The sequence below is a fragment of the Ostreococcus lucimarinus genome, chromosome 8, assembly GCF_000092065.1.
Source record: "Ostreococcus lucimarinus CCE9901 chromosome 8, complete sequence".
Lineage (NCBI taxonomy): Eukaryota > Viridiplantae > Chlorophyta > Mamiellophyceae > Mamiellales > Bathycoccaceae > Ostreococcus > Ostreococcus sp. 'lucimarinus'.
Window position 1 is genome coordinate 1 of NC_009362.1, and position 15,225 is coordinate 15,225.

The window sequence follows — 15,225 nt, forward strand, 5'->3', positions numbered from 1 at the left end:
CCCTAAACCCTAAACCCTAAACCCTAAACCCTAAACCCTAAACCCTAAACCCTAAACCCTAAACCCTAAACCCTAAACCCTAAACCCTAAACCCTAAACCCTAAACCCTAAACCCTAAACCCTAAACCCTAAACCCTAAACCCTAAAACTCGAACCCTAGTCCTCCAAACCCTAGTTTACCCCGCCCTCACTAACGTAGTCCTCAACCCAAAACCAGTATCACACGTTTCCAAAAAACCCAAACCGCGGCCTACGCCCGCGACGACGTAAAGGTCCGGGTCGCCGCCGGCACCCAGAGTGCCGCGAAACGCGCGCGTACACAGATGCAAATGCGTGTTTCATGCGTGTACGCAAAATTCCAGCGTCGTCGACCGCCAGTGTAGTGGTTTCGGTGACCCCTTTACTCGCGCAACTTTCAGGGCGGCAAAAGCGTCATGTTCCAGAGACACTGCTAACCCTAGTTTTCAGCCCTAGTTTCTAACCCTAGTTTCAGGGAGGCGCGTTCGAGGGGCGACGCGCTGGGAGACGACGCGGGACGACGACGGTAATGGCGTGGGTGAATCGCTTCGTATTCCTATTCCTTAGCTTTCTAGAGCGCGATCGTACATGTTCGGTCACACATTCGCATCTTGACGTGCATTGTTTCTTTACATTCGACGACGAGACGCCGTCTCTAAAGGTGGTCGCGGTCAGTCGGTCGCGCTCGTCGATTAGGAATGAAGGAAATTGATCCCCTTTTTAATGCTAGCTTCCAGTTCTGGTAACATGCTCTCCAACGCGCGCTTCTCGTACGATGATAGCGTTCCAGTGCCCGCCACGCGCTCCACGCCGTTTCGTCCGAGGAGCACCTTGGTGGCAAAAAAAGGCGCCCGCGTCGCCTTGCTCTCGACGTACGCACACGCCCATATTCCAGACTCACCGCTCAATCCTCTGAGACACGCATCCGCGAACTCCGCCGCGGCAGCGGCCATGGAGAGCGTGGCGCTTCCGGCGCCTCCCTTCGCTTCGACGACTTCGGTGCCACCGTTTTGGATTCGACTCGTCAACGCGCTCACTTCCTCGGGCGTAAACGAGCAACGCGGAGTGGTTTGAGACAGTAACGGCAAAATCGTCGTCCCCGCGTGTCCACCGATCACCGGGACGTCCACCAAAGTCGGGTCGTCGAACCCTTTTGCCGCGGCGACGAACGTCTTCGCCCGCATCACGTCGAGGTGCGTCACGCCCAAAAGTTTGCGCGCATCGTAACAACCGTGATTTTTAAACACTTCCGCCGCGATGGGAACCGTTGAATTCACGGGGTTGGATATGATATTTACGATCGCGTTCGGGCACGTCTTTGCCACACCCTCGCACAGTGTGCGGACGATCCCGGCGTTCACGCCGAACAAGTCGTCGCGCGACATGCCCGGTTTGCGCGGCACGCCCGCGGGAATGATGACGAGGTCACATCCTCGTAAACACGCCTCAAGTTCGTCATCACCGACGTATCCGCTCACCTTCGCTCGCGTGTTCACGTGAGAGACGTCCGCGGCGACGCCTCGAACGACGGGCGCGACGTCGTAGAGTCGCAGTTCCGCCACCTTTGGATTCGCCTTGATGAATGCGGAGAGCGTTTGCCCGATACCGCCCGCCGCGCCGAGGACGGCGACGGTGAACGACGCGCGCTTACCACCGATCCCGGACGCACCGAAGAACCAATCCACGAGCCCGACGCGCGCGGATGGCGCTTCCTGAGGCGTCTGCCGCGACGATGAGGCGGGATCGACGACTTGCGCGCGCAACGCGCCGACGCGACGCGCGGCGGCACCGACGGCGTTGGACATCGCACGATCGCCGCGCGCGTTCGCACGCGTCGTCCGTGTCTTTGGAGATCGATCGCCGTCTCGCGGAGGCGACGAGTGCGGATCGACGGGCTCGATTCGACGGGCGGTTTTCGTTCGGCGTAACGAACTCTCGCGGGGACGTCGGCGACGACGTCAGACCGCGAAGCGCATGCCGTCGTCCCGCGCGGTCGTCGTCGTCGGCGGTGCATCGATGAAGATGACGTCGCGCAGGTCGCGCGCGCGGCGACTCTCGCGGCGAAGGGCGTCGTTCGACGACGACGCCGGGTCGGGTGGCGACGCCGCGACGCCTCGCGTCACCGTGACGTTCGTGGACGCTTGGACGGGCGAGGAGCGCGTCGGGCGAGGCGAGATCGGGGTGACGAACGTACTCGCGCTCGCGGAGTCGTGCGGGGCGATCGAGGTGAACGACGACTTTTGTCTCGAAGGGCGGTGCGGAACTTGCTCGATGGAGGCGTTGGGGAACGACGGCGACGGCGACGGCGCGCCTCGGGACGTCGTGCTCGGCTGTCGAACGACGGTGGGCGAGGACGGGCGGTTGCGGTTTCGAGTGGGGTGCGGCACGACGCCGCGGTTCGATGATGACACGACTTGGTCGATGTAATTTATTGATGTTTGTAGTTCTGCTTCCTTTCCTTCTCGACGAGATTCGGCACTTCTCAACGCGTCCCCTCAGAATCCGTCAATCGCTTCGTCGTCTGACTCGGGGTAATTCTCCGCGACTGTCCCCATATTTTTTCTTCTCCTCCCGAACTTCTTTTGGAACAGTCGTCTTCGTTCGTCGAGAAAGCGCTGTCGTTCGGCGCGTTCAGTGACCTGGCGAAGGTATCGCGCCATCTTTGGTTTTGGTCGGCCGAAGAAGACGACATTGATTCTGGCGTACTCTCGCAAGCGTTCTACGGCGCTGTTCGTCGTGATAATCTCCTCATCAGTGACGTTCGGGCTCACGTGCTGCACCAATGACATGCGAATGACGTTTTTCATTCTGTAGCAAAACTTGGCCGCGATGGTCGCCCGCAAACTTTCCAACGTGCTGTCCGTGAGCGTGATTTCGCGCACGCCGACTTCTCCCAAGGCTTGCACCAACAAAATTTTGGGCTTAGTCCTGTGCTGCGCCGCTTTTCGGCGCTTTTCGTTGCCTTCACCGTCAACGATCACCCCGTTGAGCTCGAGATCGGCGACGAGAAGTTCGTGTAACTCGTTCGGAAACAGCTTGCCGGGCAACGACTTTGACTTGGAGATGCGAATGCGTGTTTTAAGGAGTCTGCCGCGCATGGTGTCCACCGTGAGCGTCATGTTCGCGCGATATGTATCGAATATTCCCCACGGCACCTCGACGTACGTGATTTGAGTCACTTGCGTGCCCTCGGTCGCAAAGATATCCTGATAGGTCACTTCTTCCTTCAACTTGAGATACCTCAGGAGAGTGTTGACGCAAAGTCGGCGCGTCGAAGACGTCGTTGAGTCGATAAACCCGTCGCGTCTGTCGACGTACACTCGCCGTGCAAAAGCACAACCAGCCGCAATCATGAGCCACGTGCCGAGGCTCAAGAGTATCCAGGGTACGTTCATATCCCACATGAGTGGGTAGCGAAAGTTCTTCGTGACGAACGAAACGCTCTCGGGGATTGTGAACGACGACCCGACGAGTCGATCGAGGATACGGAAGGCTAACAAGCCAATGAAGAGCGCGCATAACACGCGCTGACTCTGTCTATCGCCGCCAGCATCGTGCTCCATGAACTCGCGGCTTTGGTCAAGCGTCGCCCTCGTCGTGGCGATTGTTTTTGCTCGGTTGTCTCGCATCACTTCCTTCGCCTGTGCTTGCAAAGTACGCAAAAACTCTTGATTTGCCGAATAGTGCTTGACACATCCCTTGACTCTCTTCGCAATCGTCGACTCGAGCACATCAATCGCCAGCGCGTGTTGCAGCCGCTTACTCGATTTCGTGTTCAGCGCGTAGTACATCGTCGTCCCCGTGATGGGCGTTTCGGGTTCTACGGATTCGCCGAATTGAATAATCGGCGTCTCGCTTGCTACCTCCATGTGTCGTATAGCCTCACCTAGACGGTACAAATTCGTATTCGTCTCAGCCAAGCTGACTTGAGCGCGACGCAACGTGTCGGGCTCATCGTGAACGCGCTCTAAAATCATTTGTAAATTTCTTAGCTCTTCCTTCATCGTGGACAATTTTTGGTATAGAACGGTGCAGAAATTTTCCCTCGCCCGCAAAAGGCAAAAGGCCATCAATAATGTCTCATGCCGAGCGCAATCGGGACCAGCAAATATTATACCACCGGCACCGATGATGATGACGTCACTGTCGCTCACATCCAGCGCGTAGTGCGTATCGCCGATGAGCTGCTTAACCTCTGCCTCGATTGAATCGCCGTCGAGGTAGTGCCGCGCGCTGAGCTTGGGCGATATTGTCTCTGCCAGATACAGCGCAAACTTTGGTCTGTTAGCAAAATCTCCATCGTAAACAGTCTCAAGTACATTTCTCTGATAGAGCGACGTCATGCTCGCCGTGAGCTTGGAACTATCGACTTGCAAGTCGGCTACGACTCGACTGAGCCAATCGACTGGAATGTCGTTGAGAATTTTCGTCATGACGGATTCAATCTTCATACCGCAAACCAAGTCACCCTCTCGAGCGAAGCGAAGTCCAAACGACTCGATTTGCGTAATTCCAGCTGCTTCCGGATACTCGACTTCCGCCTCCACGTTGCAATACTGCGCCGCATTCGCCGAAGAGATGCTAATTCTCGTGAGTCCAACGGGGATCTCGAGACACGTATCCGTGCTCGCGCGATCGACTTCCGAGCTGTAATAGCCACCTTTGTTTCGATCAGAAACCCCCAAACTTTGCGACAACTCTGTGATTTGCGTACAACTCGTGGGGATCCAGTCGCCAATCAACACGATGACTCGACTCATGGACAGCTGGACGTCCAAATCGTCCGCTATACTGCTCAAACCTCGTATGGATTCTGAGGCGCGATACGCGTAGCTCGAAAGCGGCCGAGACGCGCTCTTCATGAACTGTCGACAAAGGTACGGCGAACAGACGTAAGAGACATCTTCGGATTCCGTCACTGTGCTATCGATGTTGAATCCTTCGTCGGAAACCAACTTGAACGTTTCCGTCTTTTCTTCAAACACAACCTTGAGCAATGAACCTCTGGGGTCATACATGAATTCATCGCACAGCTCTTTATCTTCCCGAGAAATCGAACCTTGTCGCATGTATTCCAATCCCTTCTTCGATGGTTGATACGCCATCGTAGATTTCCCGTTGGACGTCGACATCCTTAACGAACGTACCATCCCCGCCTCGACTAAATCGTCGAGATTATCTCTCGCTTCTTGGGAGATATTCAGCATCATTCGTTTTGAACCGACTTCTTCACCGTATGGGGAGTAATCGTAGTCGAAAACACCAGCCAAGATCGCTTCGTAAACTAGAACCATGATGTGAAGATAACGAATCCAACGCTCCTTGTCCGTCGCCTTCTCAGCTAATCGACTATGCTTGCTAATAAAGTACAACAATTTGTAGTGCTCCGGCGTGAGAACGTCTACCACCGAATTCTTGAATAGTTGACTCTTCACTGACGAAGCCACATCTTTCGTTGGCCGGGCTGATGCTACCGCCATAGAGCTCGAGAGAGGATCTGAAGACGTCGTCGCGGCCGCGGACGCCTCAATCGCTCGATCAAACCAACGAATCGCGTACCCTTTATCCTGTGGTCTGTACGCATCGGCGATCATGAAATCATAATTCAGCTTGTACGTTAAACGCTTGAACTCCTCGTCGTGCGCGTTGAACGCGGCGTCTTCTTTTGTATGACCAGTCACAAACAAGTACGCATGCGTCATGCCGTGAAGAAGCGCCTCCTTTGTCATTTGCGTCATTTTGAAGCGACGCAAAACGTCCGGCATACGCAAATGCGCCACGCGTGAATACTGCGACGCCCGTTTCTCGATGACACAGCACACCCCGACGCATAACTGCCTCGGGTTCGCCCCGTGCCACCACTTCGGCACATCGCTGCACAAACAATACTTGAATAGACTGTCGAGTTTTGCTTTTTCGCCCATGTCTTCACTCTCATCGTCATTTCTATGCGACGGCGACGCGTGCCAAGAAAACGTGACGCGGCCGTTGAGTTTGCTTTCGAAATAAATCGAATCGTAGTACGCGAATAAACCGTCGACGTCTGTCCACTCAAGCGGATTGACGTCGCTCAGCGCCGCGCCGCGCTTCGCAGAGCGCACGCTCGAGAGCGCTTTGCGCCACGAACCGCGCGCTTTGGACTCGTTCGCCGCACCTACGTTAAATATCGACGCTCGCGTTTCCAGCACGCCTCTCCTTACGTCCTCTTCGTTGATTCTCCCGGTCGGTTGCGACTTTCGTCGTTCGTCTCGCTGAACGCGCAACTCTCTGTCCACGTCTTCTTTACGCGCGCTCGTGAACGCGACCGTCGCCGGCGTCCGCGCGATCGCACGACCAGGGTCAAGGTTTTCGCCCATCATCGTCGCCCGCGCGCGCTCTAACGAGTCCCTCAACGCCATCTCGCGACGCCGAACGCCCCGCGGCCTTCAGAGCGCAACGACTCTGACGCGCGCGCGAACGAACGAACGCGCGTCGTCGCCGTCGTCGCGCGCGTCGCCGCGTGCGATCGGTCGCGCGTCGTCGTCGTCGTCGTCGTCGTCGCCCGTACCCGCGTCCGCTCCTCCGAACTCGCGCGGCGCGACGTCTCGACCTCGACCGCCCGCGGGCGTGTGACGACCGGCGGAACGGTCCGGGACGACGCGGACGCGTCGTCACAACCACTCGCACCGCGTCGGTTTGCGGTGCGGGCGATCGGCATGGGACGACGACCGCGGTGGACGACGACGCTCGCGCTCGCCGTCGTCCTCGCGCTCGCCGTCGTCGAACGCGCGCGCGGCGACGACGACGTCGACGCGCGAGATGATGGAACGCATCGTCACGGCAATCATCCGTCGACACCCACGCTCGGGGCGTCGTTCAAGGTTGAGATCGCGCACTTATCCATCACCACGCCCGCGAGCGTGGTCGGGAAGTATGACATCGCGATAGCCAACTTCGGGCGAACGCTCTACGGCGCATCGCTCAGCGGCGCGTTGACGTATCCGCACGACGCGAGGCAGCGATTGGGTTGCGGCGCGGGCGCGACGATAGATATTCCAGAATCAGTCAAAGCGGCGCGCATGGCGGTGATTCTACTGCTCGACCGCGGATCGTGCGCATTTACAGAGAAAGTGATGAATGGACAGAAGGCGGGAGCGGACGCGGTCATCATCGTTGACGATCGGGACGAGCCGCTATTGACTCCAGACGCGGCAAACGACGAAGGCACGGGTTCGTACGTCGACAACATCACGATTCCCGCGGCTTTGGCGAGAAAAGTGGACGGTTCGAAGTTCGAAGCTGAAATCGCACGCAACGAGCGCGTCATGGGGACGATGGATTGGCACGACGTCTTGCCGCATCCCGACGAACGCGTCGAATGGGAACTTTGGGCGGAGACAAACGACGAGTGCGGACACACATGTCAGCAACAGAACGCATTCATGCGTGACTTTACACCGATCGCGAAGAGCTTAGAGCAAGGAGGGTACACGCAGTTTACCCCGCACTACATCACTTGGCAATGTATCGACAATCCGCCCACGACCGAGGCGTGTAAGGCGCAGTGCATAAATGTAGGCCGCTACTGCGCGCCGGATCCAGACGCGGACATTCACGCGGGTTACTCTGGCGCTGACATCGTCATCGACAACCTTCGAGCGCTTTGTGCTTTTGACGTCGCGAATAAATCCAACGCGCCCTGGATGTGGTGGGATTACGTCTCAGATTTCTCTGACGAGTGCACGATGGGCAATGGCAAATTCGCCATGCGCTCTTGCGCGGAGAAGGTAGCGAAGAACATCGGCATCGACGTCGACGCCATCAACGCTTGCATGGGTGATACTAACGGAGATCACACGAATCCTATGCTAGAAGCGCAAATCGCGGCGCAGAGTCCACCTGCGGGGAGTTCTCGGCGCGACATCCGGCTTCTTCCCACCATCTTGATCAACGGCGAGCGATACTCGGGAAAAATCGCGCGCGGCGAGGTGCTGACGGCACTTTGCGCCGGTTTCGATCAGGCATCTGTTCCGGCCATGTGTAGCGATGCCGGTTTGATGCACGCAGAGTGCGTGCGTGGTCAACAGGGAGACGTCACGTGCGCGGCGGATAAGGAGGGCGACGGGAAGACGGCGTGCAAGGAGACGGGATCGTTTCCGTATTACGAGTGCGCGTGTCCGGAAGGTTCCCAAAGCGTCGTCGGTCACGATGGCACGGAAAAGTGCGAATCCGTTAACATGTGCGCTCAAGCGATGCACGACATGGCGAACTGCTCGTGCGACCGTTGTGTGTGCACGAATCTCCAGCACGGAAAGTTTCAGTGTAAAACCGAAGCCGCCACGGCGTGCGACGAGCCTCTTTCGCGAGCCGCCACGTCTCAGGGGGGATGCTGGGCGAAGGACGGGTTCAGCGCGTGCGTCGATAATATTGACGCAAAACGCAAAGCGAGTAGAGAGGGGGGAAATCCCGACGAGGTACCAAGCGTCGTGTGCAAGTGCCCGAAGGGCTTTGAGGGCGACGGAACGACGTCGTGCGTGGAAATTGACGAGTGCAAAACAAAGTGCAAAGACTCGAACGCAAAGTGCGTCAACACGTATGGAAGTTACAACTGTACGTGTTCTGCGGGATACGCGGCGACGTATCAACCCGAGCCTGTCGATGATTGGATTTGTCTGTCGACGCATCGCAGCGGCGGCGCGAGTTTGGTGTTCACGAGCGTGTTGATGTCAATCCTCGGCGTTGCGAGCGCGTCGTACGCGTTTTACCAGTACCGCGCGCGTTCGTACATGGATCGGGAAATTCGACAAATCATGGCGCAGTACATGCCTCTGGATCAACATCCGCCAGACGACGACGACGACTCGCCTTACGATCAACCGCCGCAGCGCGACTCCGCGAAGCAAAACATTTTACCGACGAGCATGGAACTGAGCGACTTTTGATAAAGAAATAGACAGCGCATAAAATGAATGATCGTCGCGCCATCACGTCTGTTCCGGCCATCGTTCTCACAGTTCTCGTAATCGACGCGTTGGAGAGCATGTTACCAGAACTGGAAGCTAGCATTAAAAAGGGGATCAATTTCCTTCATTCCTAATCGACGGGCGCGACCGACTGACCGCGACCACCTTTAGAGACGGCGTCTCGTCGTCGGATGTAAAGAAGCAACGCAACTTGTCGAAGCGTGTCGAATATCGTTCGTGATAACTTACATAGCCTTGATGAGACGTTCGATATCCTTGAACACGTCTTGCTTGGCGCGGTTACCGTCCACGTTCTTCATTATGCTCTCGTACTTGCCGACGACGGCGTCGACATTCTTGTGGTGCACAGCCAAGCGGTTGGCCGCCTTCTCTTCGGTGTCGTCACTGCGCTGCGTCAAGCGCGCCGCAATTTCGGGCGTTGGCGGCGGGAAAAAGGTCATGTGGTAGATGGTACCATCCACCGGATCGAGTCGACGACCGACGACGCGGTCGATTAAAATTTCATCCGGCACGTCGAGCAACAGGAACAAGTCCGGGTCGATCCCACTTTCGATGAGCGCTTCGGCCTGTTCCTCGCTTCTTGGGTAGCCGTCTAACAGCCAACCCTTGGCGCAGTCGGGTTGCGCCAAGCGATCCTTCACCATGGTGACGACGACTTCGTTGGGCACGAGGTCGCCTCGGTCCATGTACTCCTTCGCTTTCTTACCGGCGTCGGTACCGGCCGCGACGGCCGCGCGCAAGAGATCACCGGCGGAGATATGCGTGAGGCCAAACTTCTTGACGATCATCTCGCACTGCGTTCCCTTCCCGCTCGCCGGGGCACCGGCGATGACGATTCTCTTTTGCTTGGACGCGCCTCCGATCGTGCTCGACTTCGAAGCCTTGATCGCGAGCGCCGCGGCCGCGATCGCCACGGCGGATCCGACCGCGATCTGCGCCGACGGTACCGACGGTTTCGCCACCGGCGCCGCCGCCACCTTCTTCGCGCTCACCTGCGCGAGCTCGCGTCGCGGATACAACGCCGACGCATCCGCGGCGGTCGACGCCGACGACGCGCGCGCCAAGACGACGCCGCGCGCGTGCGACTTGCCCGCGGCGCGACGACGGAAGGTCGTCGTCGTCGTCGCGCACGTCGCGTTCGCGTTACAGCTCGTGGACGCTATCATCGTGCACGCGTCGCGGTGCGCGGTATGCGGATGGATACGGACGACGCCGACGAGGCCGCGACGACGACGACGACGACGACGACGACGACGACGCGCGATTCTGGCTTATCCATTCGTTTGACGCATTCGACGGCACGCGAACGCCATGAAATCTCGCATCGACTCGAAATAAAAAGTAAACCCCAGCGCCCCCCGCCCGACGTTTTTGGCGCCAATTCGAACGTTCGCCCGCCTCGCGCGGGCGGCTAAGAATGGAACGTCGCCACACGATGACGAGCGCGCGCGCGACGACGACGACGGCGTCGACGGCGGATACGAAGGCGAAGACCGTGGCGTACAACGACGTCGATATGGTCACCGACCGAAGACACTCGAGCGCGAGCGAAGAAAACTCGGGGGCGAGCACGACAGACTTTCAAGACGAAGACGCGCCGACGTCGAGAAGCGCGACGCCCGCGCCCGGACGATTGAACGTCGAGCTCGACGTCGATCGCGAACAACGCGATGAGTATCAAGGCGTGAAATCCATCGTGCGAAACACCGTGCGAGGGTGGGCAAACGTCGAAAACGCGGCGCTCGAGGTGAGCCCGGTGCGAGGCGGGATCACGAACGCGCTGTTCAAGGTTCGTCTGGCGCAAGACGCGGCGCCGACGACGACGAAGGATCCGATCGCACGCGCGGTGGTGGTGAGAGTTTTTGGCAAGGGTACCGATCAATTCATCACTCATCGCAAAGTACAAGGCGAGACGTCGCACGTTTTGAACGAACACGGGTTCGGGGCAAAAGTGCTCGGCGTTTTTTCAAATGGGTTGGTTGAAGAGTTCATCGAAGCCGAGAGTGTGGCTCCGGAGGAGTTGGCGAACGGAGGGATTTTGCTTCGACGAGTCGCGGCGCAGATGCGACGCTTGCACAAGGAAGTGGCGCCGGATTTAGTGCCTCGCGCCGCGGCTGGCGAGACCATCGCGCGCGCCCGAGCCAACGCTATCTGGGACACGCTTCAGTTGTGGTTCGACTTGGCGTACGGTGTTGCCAATGATCCGACCATTTTCAAGAATGACGCGCGCAAAGAGTCGATTTTGGCATCGTTGAAGATCGATTCGGAATCGCGTCAAATGCTGTTCGAAGTCATTCGCGCGAGGTGCGAAGCCGTGAACAGTCAGACAGTGTACTGTCACAACGACATTCACGCCGGTAACTTTTTGCTGAACAGAAAGACGGACAACCTGACGCTCATCGATTACGAGTACGCCGACTACGGTCCCCGTGCGTTTGACATGGCCAATCTGTTTTGCGAATTCGCCGGGTTCGAGTGCAACTACGATCAGTTTCCGACGTGCGAACTTCGCCGCGAGTTTTACTCGGCGTACTTGCACACCACGGTCGATGCGGAGATTGACGCGCTCGAAGCGGAAGTCGCGGCGTGGACGCCCGTGACGCACGCATTCTGGGCGCTCTGGGCGGTGATTCAAGCCAAGTATAGCGCCATCGATTTTGACTTTTTGGGTTTCGCCGCGATGCGCATGAAGGTGTTTTACGCCTCTGCTCTCGCGCCGAGTGAGTGGGTGCCGACGAACGCCGCGCTCGGTGGACAGCACGGCACGCCGGAGAAGAGTGTGGGTTGGAATGCCACGGCTGAGGGAAACGTCGTGCTTTGAGATAGTTGTTTTTATTGTAACTACGCGTAATTCTGATATCGAGCGCCCGACAAGCAAGCGGCGTGTTGACGTCTGCCCACGTCGGACCCACCATGTGATGCTGGTCGAGGTGGACGCGAGCGCGTGGTGCGGCAAGCGACACAAGACCGCACGAAAAGGTCATCAAACGTCGCAGTGTGCGGGGGCGCGATTCGCTCGCGCGTGCGCTCGCACGCTCTCTCTCGCGCGCGCGCACGCGCGGCTTCTCGGTGCGTCGAAAGCGAAAGTCGGTTCATCTTTCACAGCGCTCGTACGCGGGAAGGACGACGCGATGGCGACGAGAGAGGACTCGAGCGAGTCGGAAGCGATGAAAGCGACGCGCGCGATGATGAAGACGATGTACGAATGCAAGCTCGGATCTCCACCGATCGTCGCGCGGACGGCGTCGAGGGAGGAGGCGTCGAGGGAGACGCGCGCCTACGCCGCGCGAGCGTTAGAGTTGGAGCGCGCGGGAAGCTTCGAGTCGTGTGAACTCGAAGGAAAGTGTAATCGGGTGGAATTAGTTTGGAAGTACGTACAGGCACATCGAGAACCGTTCGTCGCGGGGGCGATCGCAGAAGACGAACGAGACACGAGACGCGACTTCGACGCCATCTTGCTTGACTTGAGCGCGGCTTTCGAGCGATCTCGTGGAAGCGATGGCGCGACGTCGCCGAAGCGATGGTGTCCGCCGAGCACGTTCGAGCGTCGCACAGTGAAGTATTGGGTGGACCCTCGCGACGCCATTCCAGTGCAGCTCGCGATTTTAAAACATCTACCGATTCTCGAGTTCAGCGGCGGCGAAGACGCTGAACCACGCGCTGAAGATGACGAAGACCAAGACCGCTCGCTCATAACTTCGGTATATCTCGACAATCCACAATTTGACGTTTATCGCACGAGGCTCGCTCGCGAACAAGGCGCCACTCTCGCTCGATGTCGATGGTACGGAGGGTCGGCGCGCTCGGACGACGTCTTCATCGAGCGAAAGACACATCATGAATCCTGGTCGGCGCAAAAGAGCGTGAAAGAGCGTTGCAGCATGCGAAGGGAAGACGCTGTGGTACTTTTGCAGGGGACACCGCCGAAAGCGTTGTCGATGTCGAAAAAGAACTTGACTTTGGCGCGCGAAGTACTCGCGCAAGAAATCAAGCGACGCGGCGTGAAACCGACGCTCCTGACGCAGTACCGACGCACGGCGTTCCAGAGGTCCGATGGTAATCAACTTCGAGTATCGTTCGATACGGATTTACGCTGGCGCGATGTTCGCGGCGAAGGGTCTGGGGTGCTCTCGAACGCAGCTTTCAAAGGTGGCGAGCCGGCGGCGTTTCGATTCGCCATTCTCGAAGTCAAATTAGCGACGGAGGACGCGAAGTCGCCGGAATGGATCGAAAATATCATCTCTTCCTTCAACGTGACGCATGTATACAAGTTCAGTAAGTTTCTACACGGATGCGCGATGTTGTTTTACCCGAACGAGGCGTTACCGAAGCTACCTCATTGGTATGGCGCAGACGCGAACGAATGCGTCGTCGACGTGCCGATCGAGTCGTCGCGTGGCGACGCCGAACGCCCGCTCGATCACGACGGCACGGTTCACGATATCGAGCGCACGGAGTCTGCGAGCTCGTTTACCGAACTCATGCGCGCCGCGGTCGCGACGCTCCGATTTCGTAGGAATGAACAAAAGCGAGTCAATCGTTTGGGCGTCGGCGACGCGGACGTCGAGCAGGCGCCGGCGATGAGATTTACTCAAAGGCACGTGCCGGTGAAAGTGGAACCGAAAACGTTTTTCGCCAACGAGCGCACGCTCTTGCAATGGCTTTCGATGTCCATCCTCTTACTCTTTCTCGCTCTCGGGTTGCTGGCAATCGAATCCAGTGGCTCGAACGCGATTCCGTTCGGTGGCTCAAACGCGCGAGCGTCCGCGACGACGCTGGGTAGCCCTTTCGCGGGAGCGATTTGCGGAATCATCATCGCGCCAATTTCGATCCTATTCATGTTATATGCGCTTTGGACGTACATCGTTCGCGCGAGGCGAATCGCCAGGCGTGAGGCGAGCACGCGGTACGACGACGTCTTCGGCCCCGTGGCGCTCGTGGTGATTCTCGTCCTCGTCGCCGTGAGCGCCGTGGCGCTATCCGTAGCGTCGATCGATTGGCAAAGTGTGCGCTACGCGCGCGCGGTGTCTTAGGCGACACTATCGCGACAGCTTTAAAAAATGTCTTTGTTTTTACATCAAATAATTACACATCCGCCGTCGTACGAGTCGATTGCGTCGACATTTCGTCGTTTTCCTTCTTCTTCTTTGCAATCTCACGCATAGCTGGAAGCGCGCCCGGCGGCGTGCCTTTCTTCCCGATGTTATATACGCACGCGTACGGTGCGATGAGAGCGCTTGGATCGATCGCAGCGCACGCGCGACGAATCACGTCCTCAGCCGCGCTCACGAGCGCTTCGTCTTGGCCCACCGGCCCGAGGCTCACGCGAGCGACGTGCGTAAACCTGTGATCGACTTCGTTCGCCTTGGAGCTCTTGACGACTTCGAAAAGCGAAGCGTCTTGAAACGCACCCGCGCCGACGATGGCTTGCGCGCTCGTGATGCCGAAGGTGGTCGCCCAATCATTCGCGTCGACGCCGCCCGCGTTCGCCTTGACGCCGACGAAGATGACGACGTTCGACTCGTCGAAACCAAACACCGGCACCACCGCGTCCGAGCCTTCCGCCGCCTCGATCATTTCTCGTCGTTTCGCGCGCGTTCTCGCGAACGCCGACGCCCCGTCCGCGTCGCTCGGCGCGTACGCCGCGATTTCTCTGCACGCCAGCGCGTGTTCGGTTTGGTTCAGATGCCCCATCTCCACCGCGTCGACGAAATCCGAAAACGCCGCAAACATGTCCTCCGGCGCCACGTCGTCGAACAGCGCGCAATTGAAGCAAGCGTTGGGTTCTCGAGCGTCTATTCTCTCCTCCCCGTTCCCGAGCGCGTAGTGAAAGTGCGCGCTCACAAAGTTTGGATGAAACCTCGCCACCTCGACGACGTGCAGCGCGCCCTCCAGGAACGTCCCAAAGATTGGTATCGGCGCCTCCAGCGTGTCGTACACGTGAAACAGCACGGTGCCGTCGTACACGCGCCGCGCGCTCGCCCCATCGTCGCGTCGCCGCGTCGCCGTCTCGAGCGGCGCTTCGTTCACGGCGCGACGTCGCCCCGTCGCCGCGCGTCGCGCCCCGAATCGCACACCCTGGCGAACGCGCGTCGTCGTCGTCGCGCGCGCGCGCGCGTCGCCGGCGCGCGTCGCCATCGCCGTCGTCATCGTCGTCGCGGTGCGCGCGGTCGTATCGCGCGGCGCGACGTGCGGATTCCCGTTCGCGGCGCGACGGATCGAATCGAATCGAATCGAGATAACG

The 15,225-nt window shown here is 58.5% G+C and overlaps 7 protein-coding genes across 7 annotated transcripts; 3 read left to right on the forward strand and 4 right to left on the reverse strand.

Annotated features, from left to right (window-relative positions):
* Positions 1-554: 554 nt before the first annotated feature.
* On the reverse strand, positions 555-1,823 carry OSTLU_32875 (predicted protein; the record flags this gene model as incomplete). Its single annotated transcript, XM_001419215.1, has 1 exon — positions 555-1,823. One exon carries the CDS (start codon positions 1,821-1,823, stop codon positions 711-713), a length of 1,113 nt encoding a protein of 370 aa, XP_001419252.1. The 3' UTR covers positions 555-710.
* Positions 1,824-2,471: 648 nt separating this feature from the next.
* On the reverse strand, positions 2,472-6,416 carry OSTLU_24881 (predicted protein; the record flags this gene model as incomplete). The annotated part of the gene is made up of 1 exon (XM_001419216.1): positions 2,472-6,416. The coding sequence occupies one exon, from the start codon at positions 6,414-6,416 to the stop codon at positions 2,514-2,516; it is 3,903 nt and encodes a 1,300-aa protein (XP_001419253.1).
* A 450-nt stretch (positions 6,417-6,866) lies between these two features.
* Positions 6,867-8,831, forward strand: OSTLU_1118 (predicted protein; the record flags this gene model as incomplete). The annotated part of the gene is made up of 3 exons (XM_001419004.1): positions 6,867-8,228; positions 8,352-8,414; positions 8,472-8,831. Coding segments are annotated over 3 exons (1,785 nt in total), but the record flags the coding sequence as incomplete, so codon positions are not given.
* A 374-nt stretch (positions 8,832-9,205) lies between these two features.
* On the reverse strand, positions 9,206-9,895 carry OSTLU_87896 (predicted protein; the record flags this gene model as incomplete). The annotated part of the gene is made up of 1 exon (XM_001419217.1): positions 9,206-9,895. A coding segment is annotated over one exon (690 nt), but the record flags the coding sequence as incomplete, so codon positions are not given.
* Positions 9,896-10,497: 602 nt separating this feature from the next.
* OSTLU_42574 (predicted protein) lies at positions 10,498-11,802 on the forward strand (the record flags this gene model as incomplete). Its single annotated transcript, XM_001419005.1, has 2 exons — positions 10,498-11,064; positions 11,104-11,802. 2 exons carry the CDS (start codon positions 10,498-10,500, stop codon positions 11,800-11,802), a joined length of 1,266 nt encoding a protein of 421 aa, XP_001419042.1.
* Positions 11,803-12,169: 367 nt separating this feature from the next.
* OSTLU_32880 (predicted protein) lies at positions 12,170-14,014 on the forward strand (the record flags this gene model as incomplete). The annotated part of the gene is made up of 1 exon (XM_001419006.1): positions 12,170-14,014. One exon carries the CDS (start codon positions 12,170-12,172, stop codon positions 14,012-14,014), a length of 1,845 nt encoding a protein of 614 aa, XP_001419043.1.
* A 52-nt stretch (positions 14,015-14,066) lies between these two features.
* On the reverse strand, positions 14,067-15,119 carry OSTLU_32881 (predicted protein; the record flags this gene model as incomplete). Its single annotated transcript, XM_001419218.1, has 1 exon — positions 14,067-15,119. One exon carries the CDS (start codon positions 15,117-15,119, stop codon positions 14,067-14,069), a length of 1,053 nt encoding a protein of 350 aa, XP_001419255.1.
* Between the last annotated feature and the right edge of the window lie 106 nt (positions 15,120-15,225).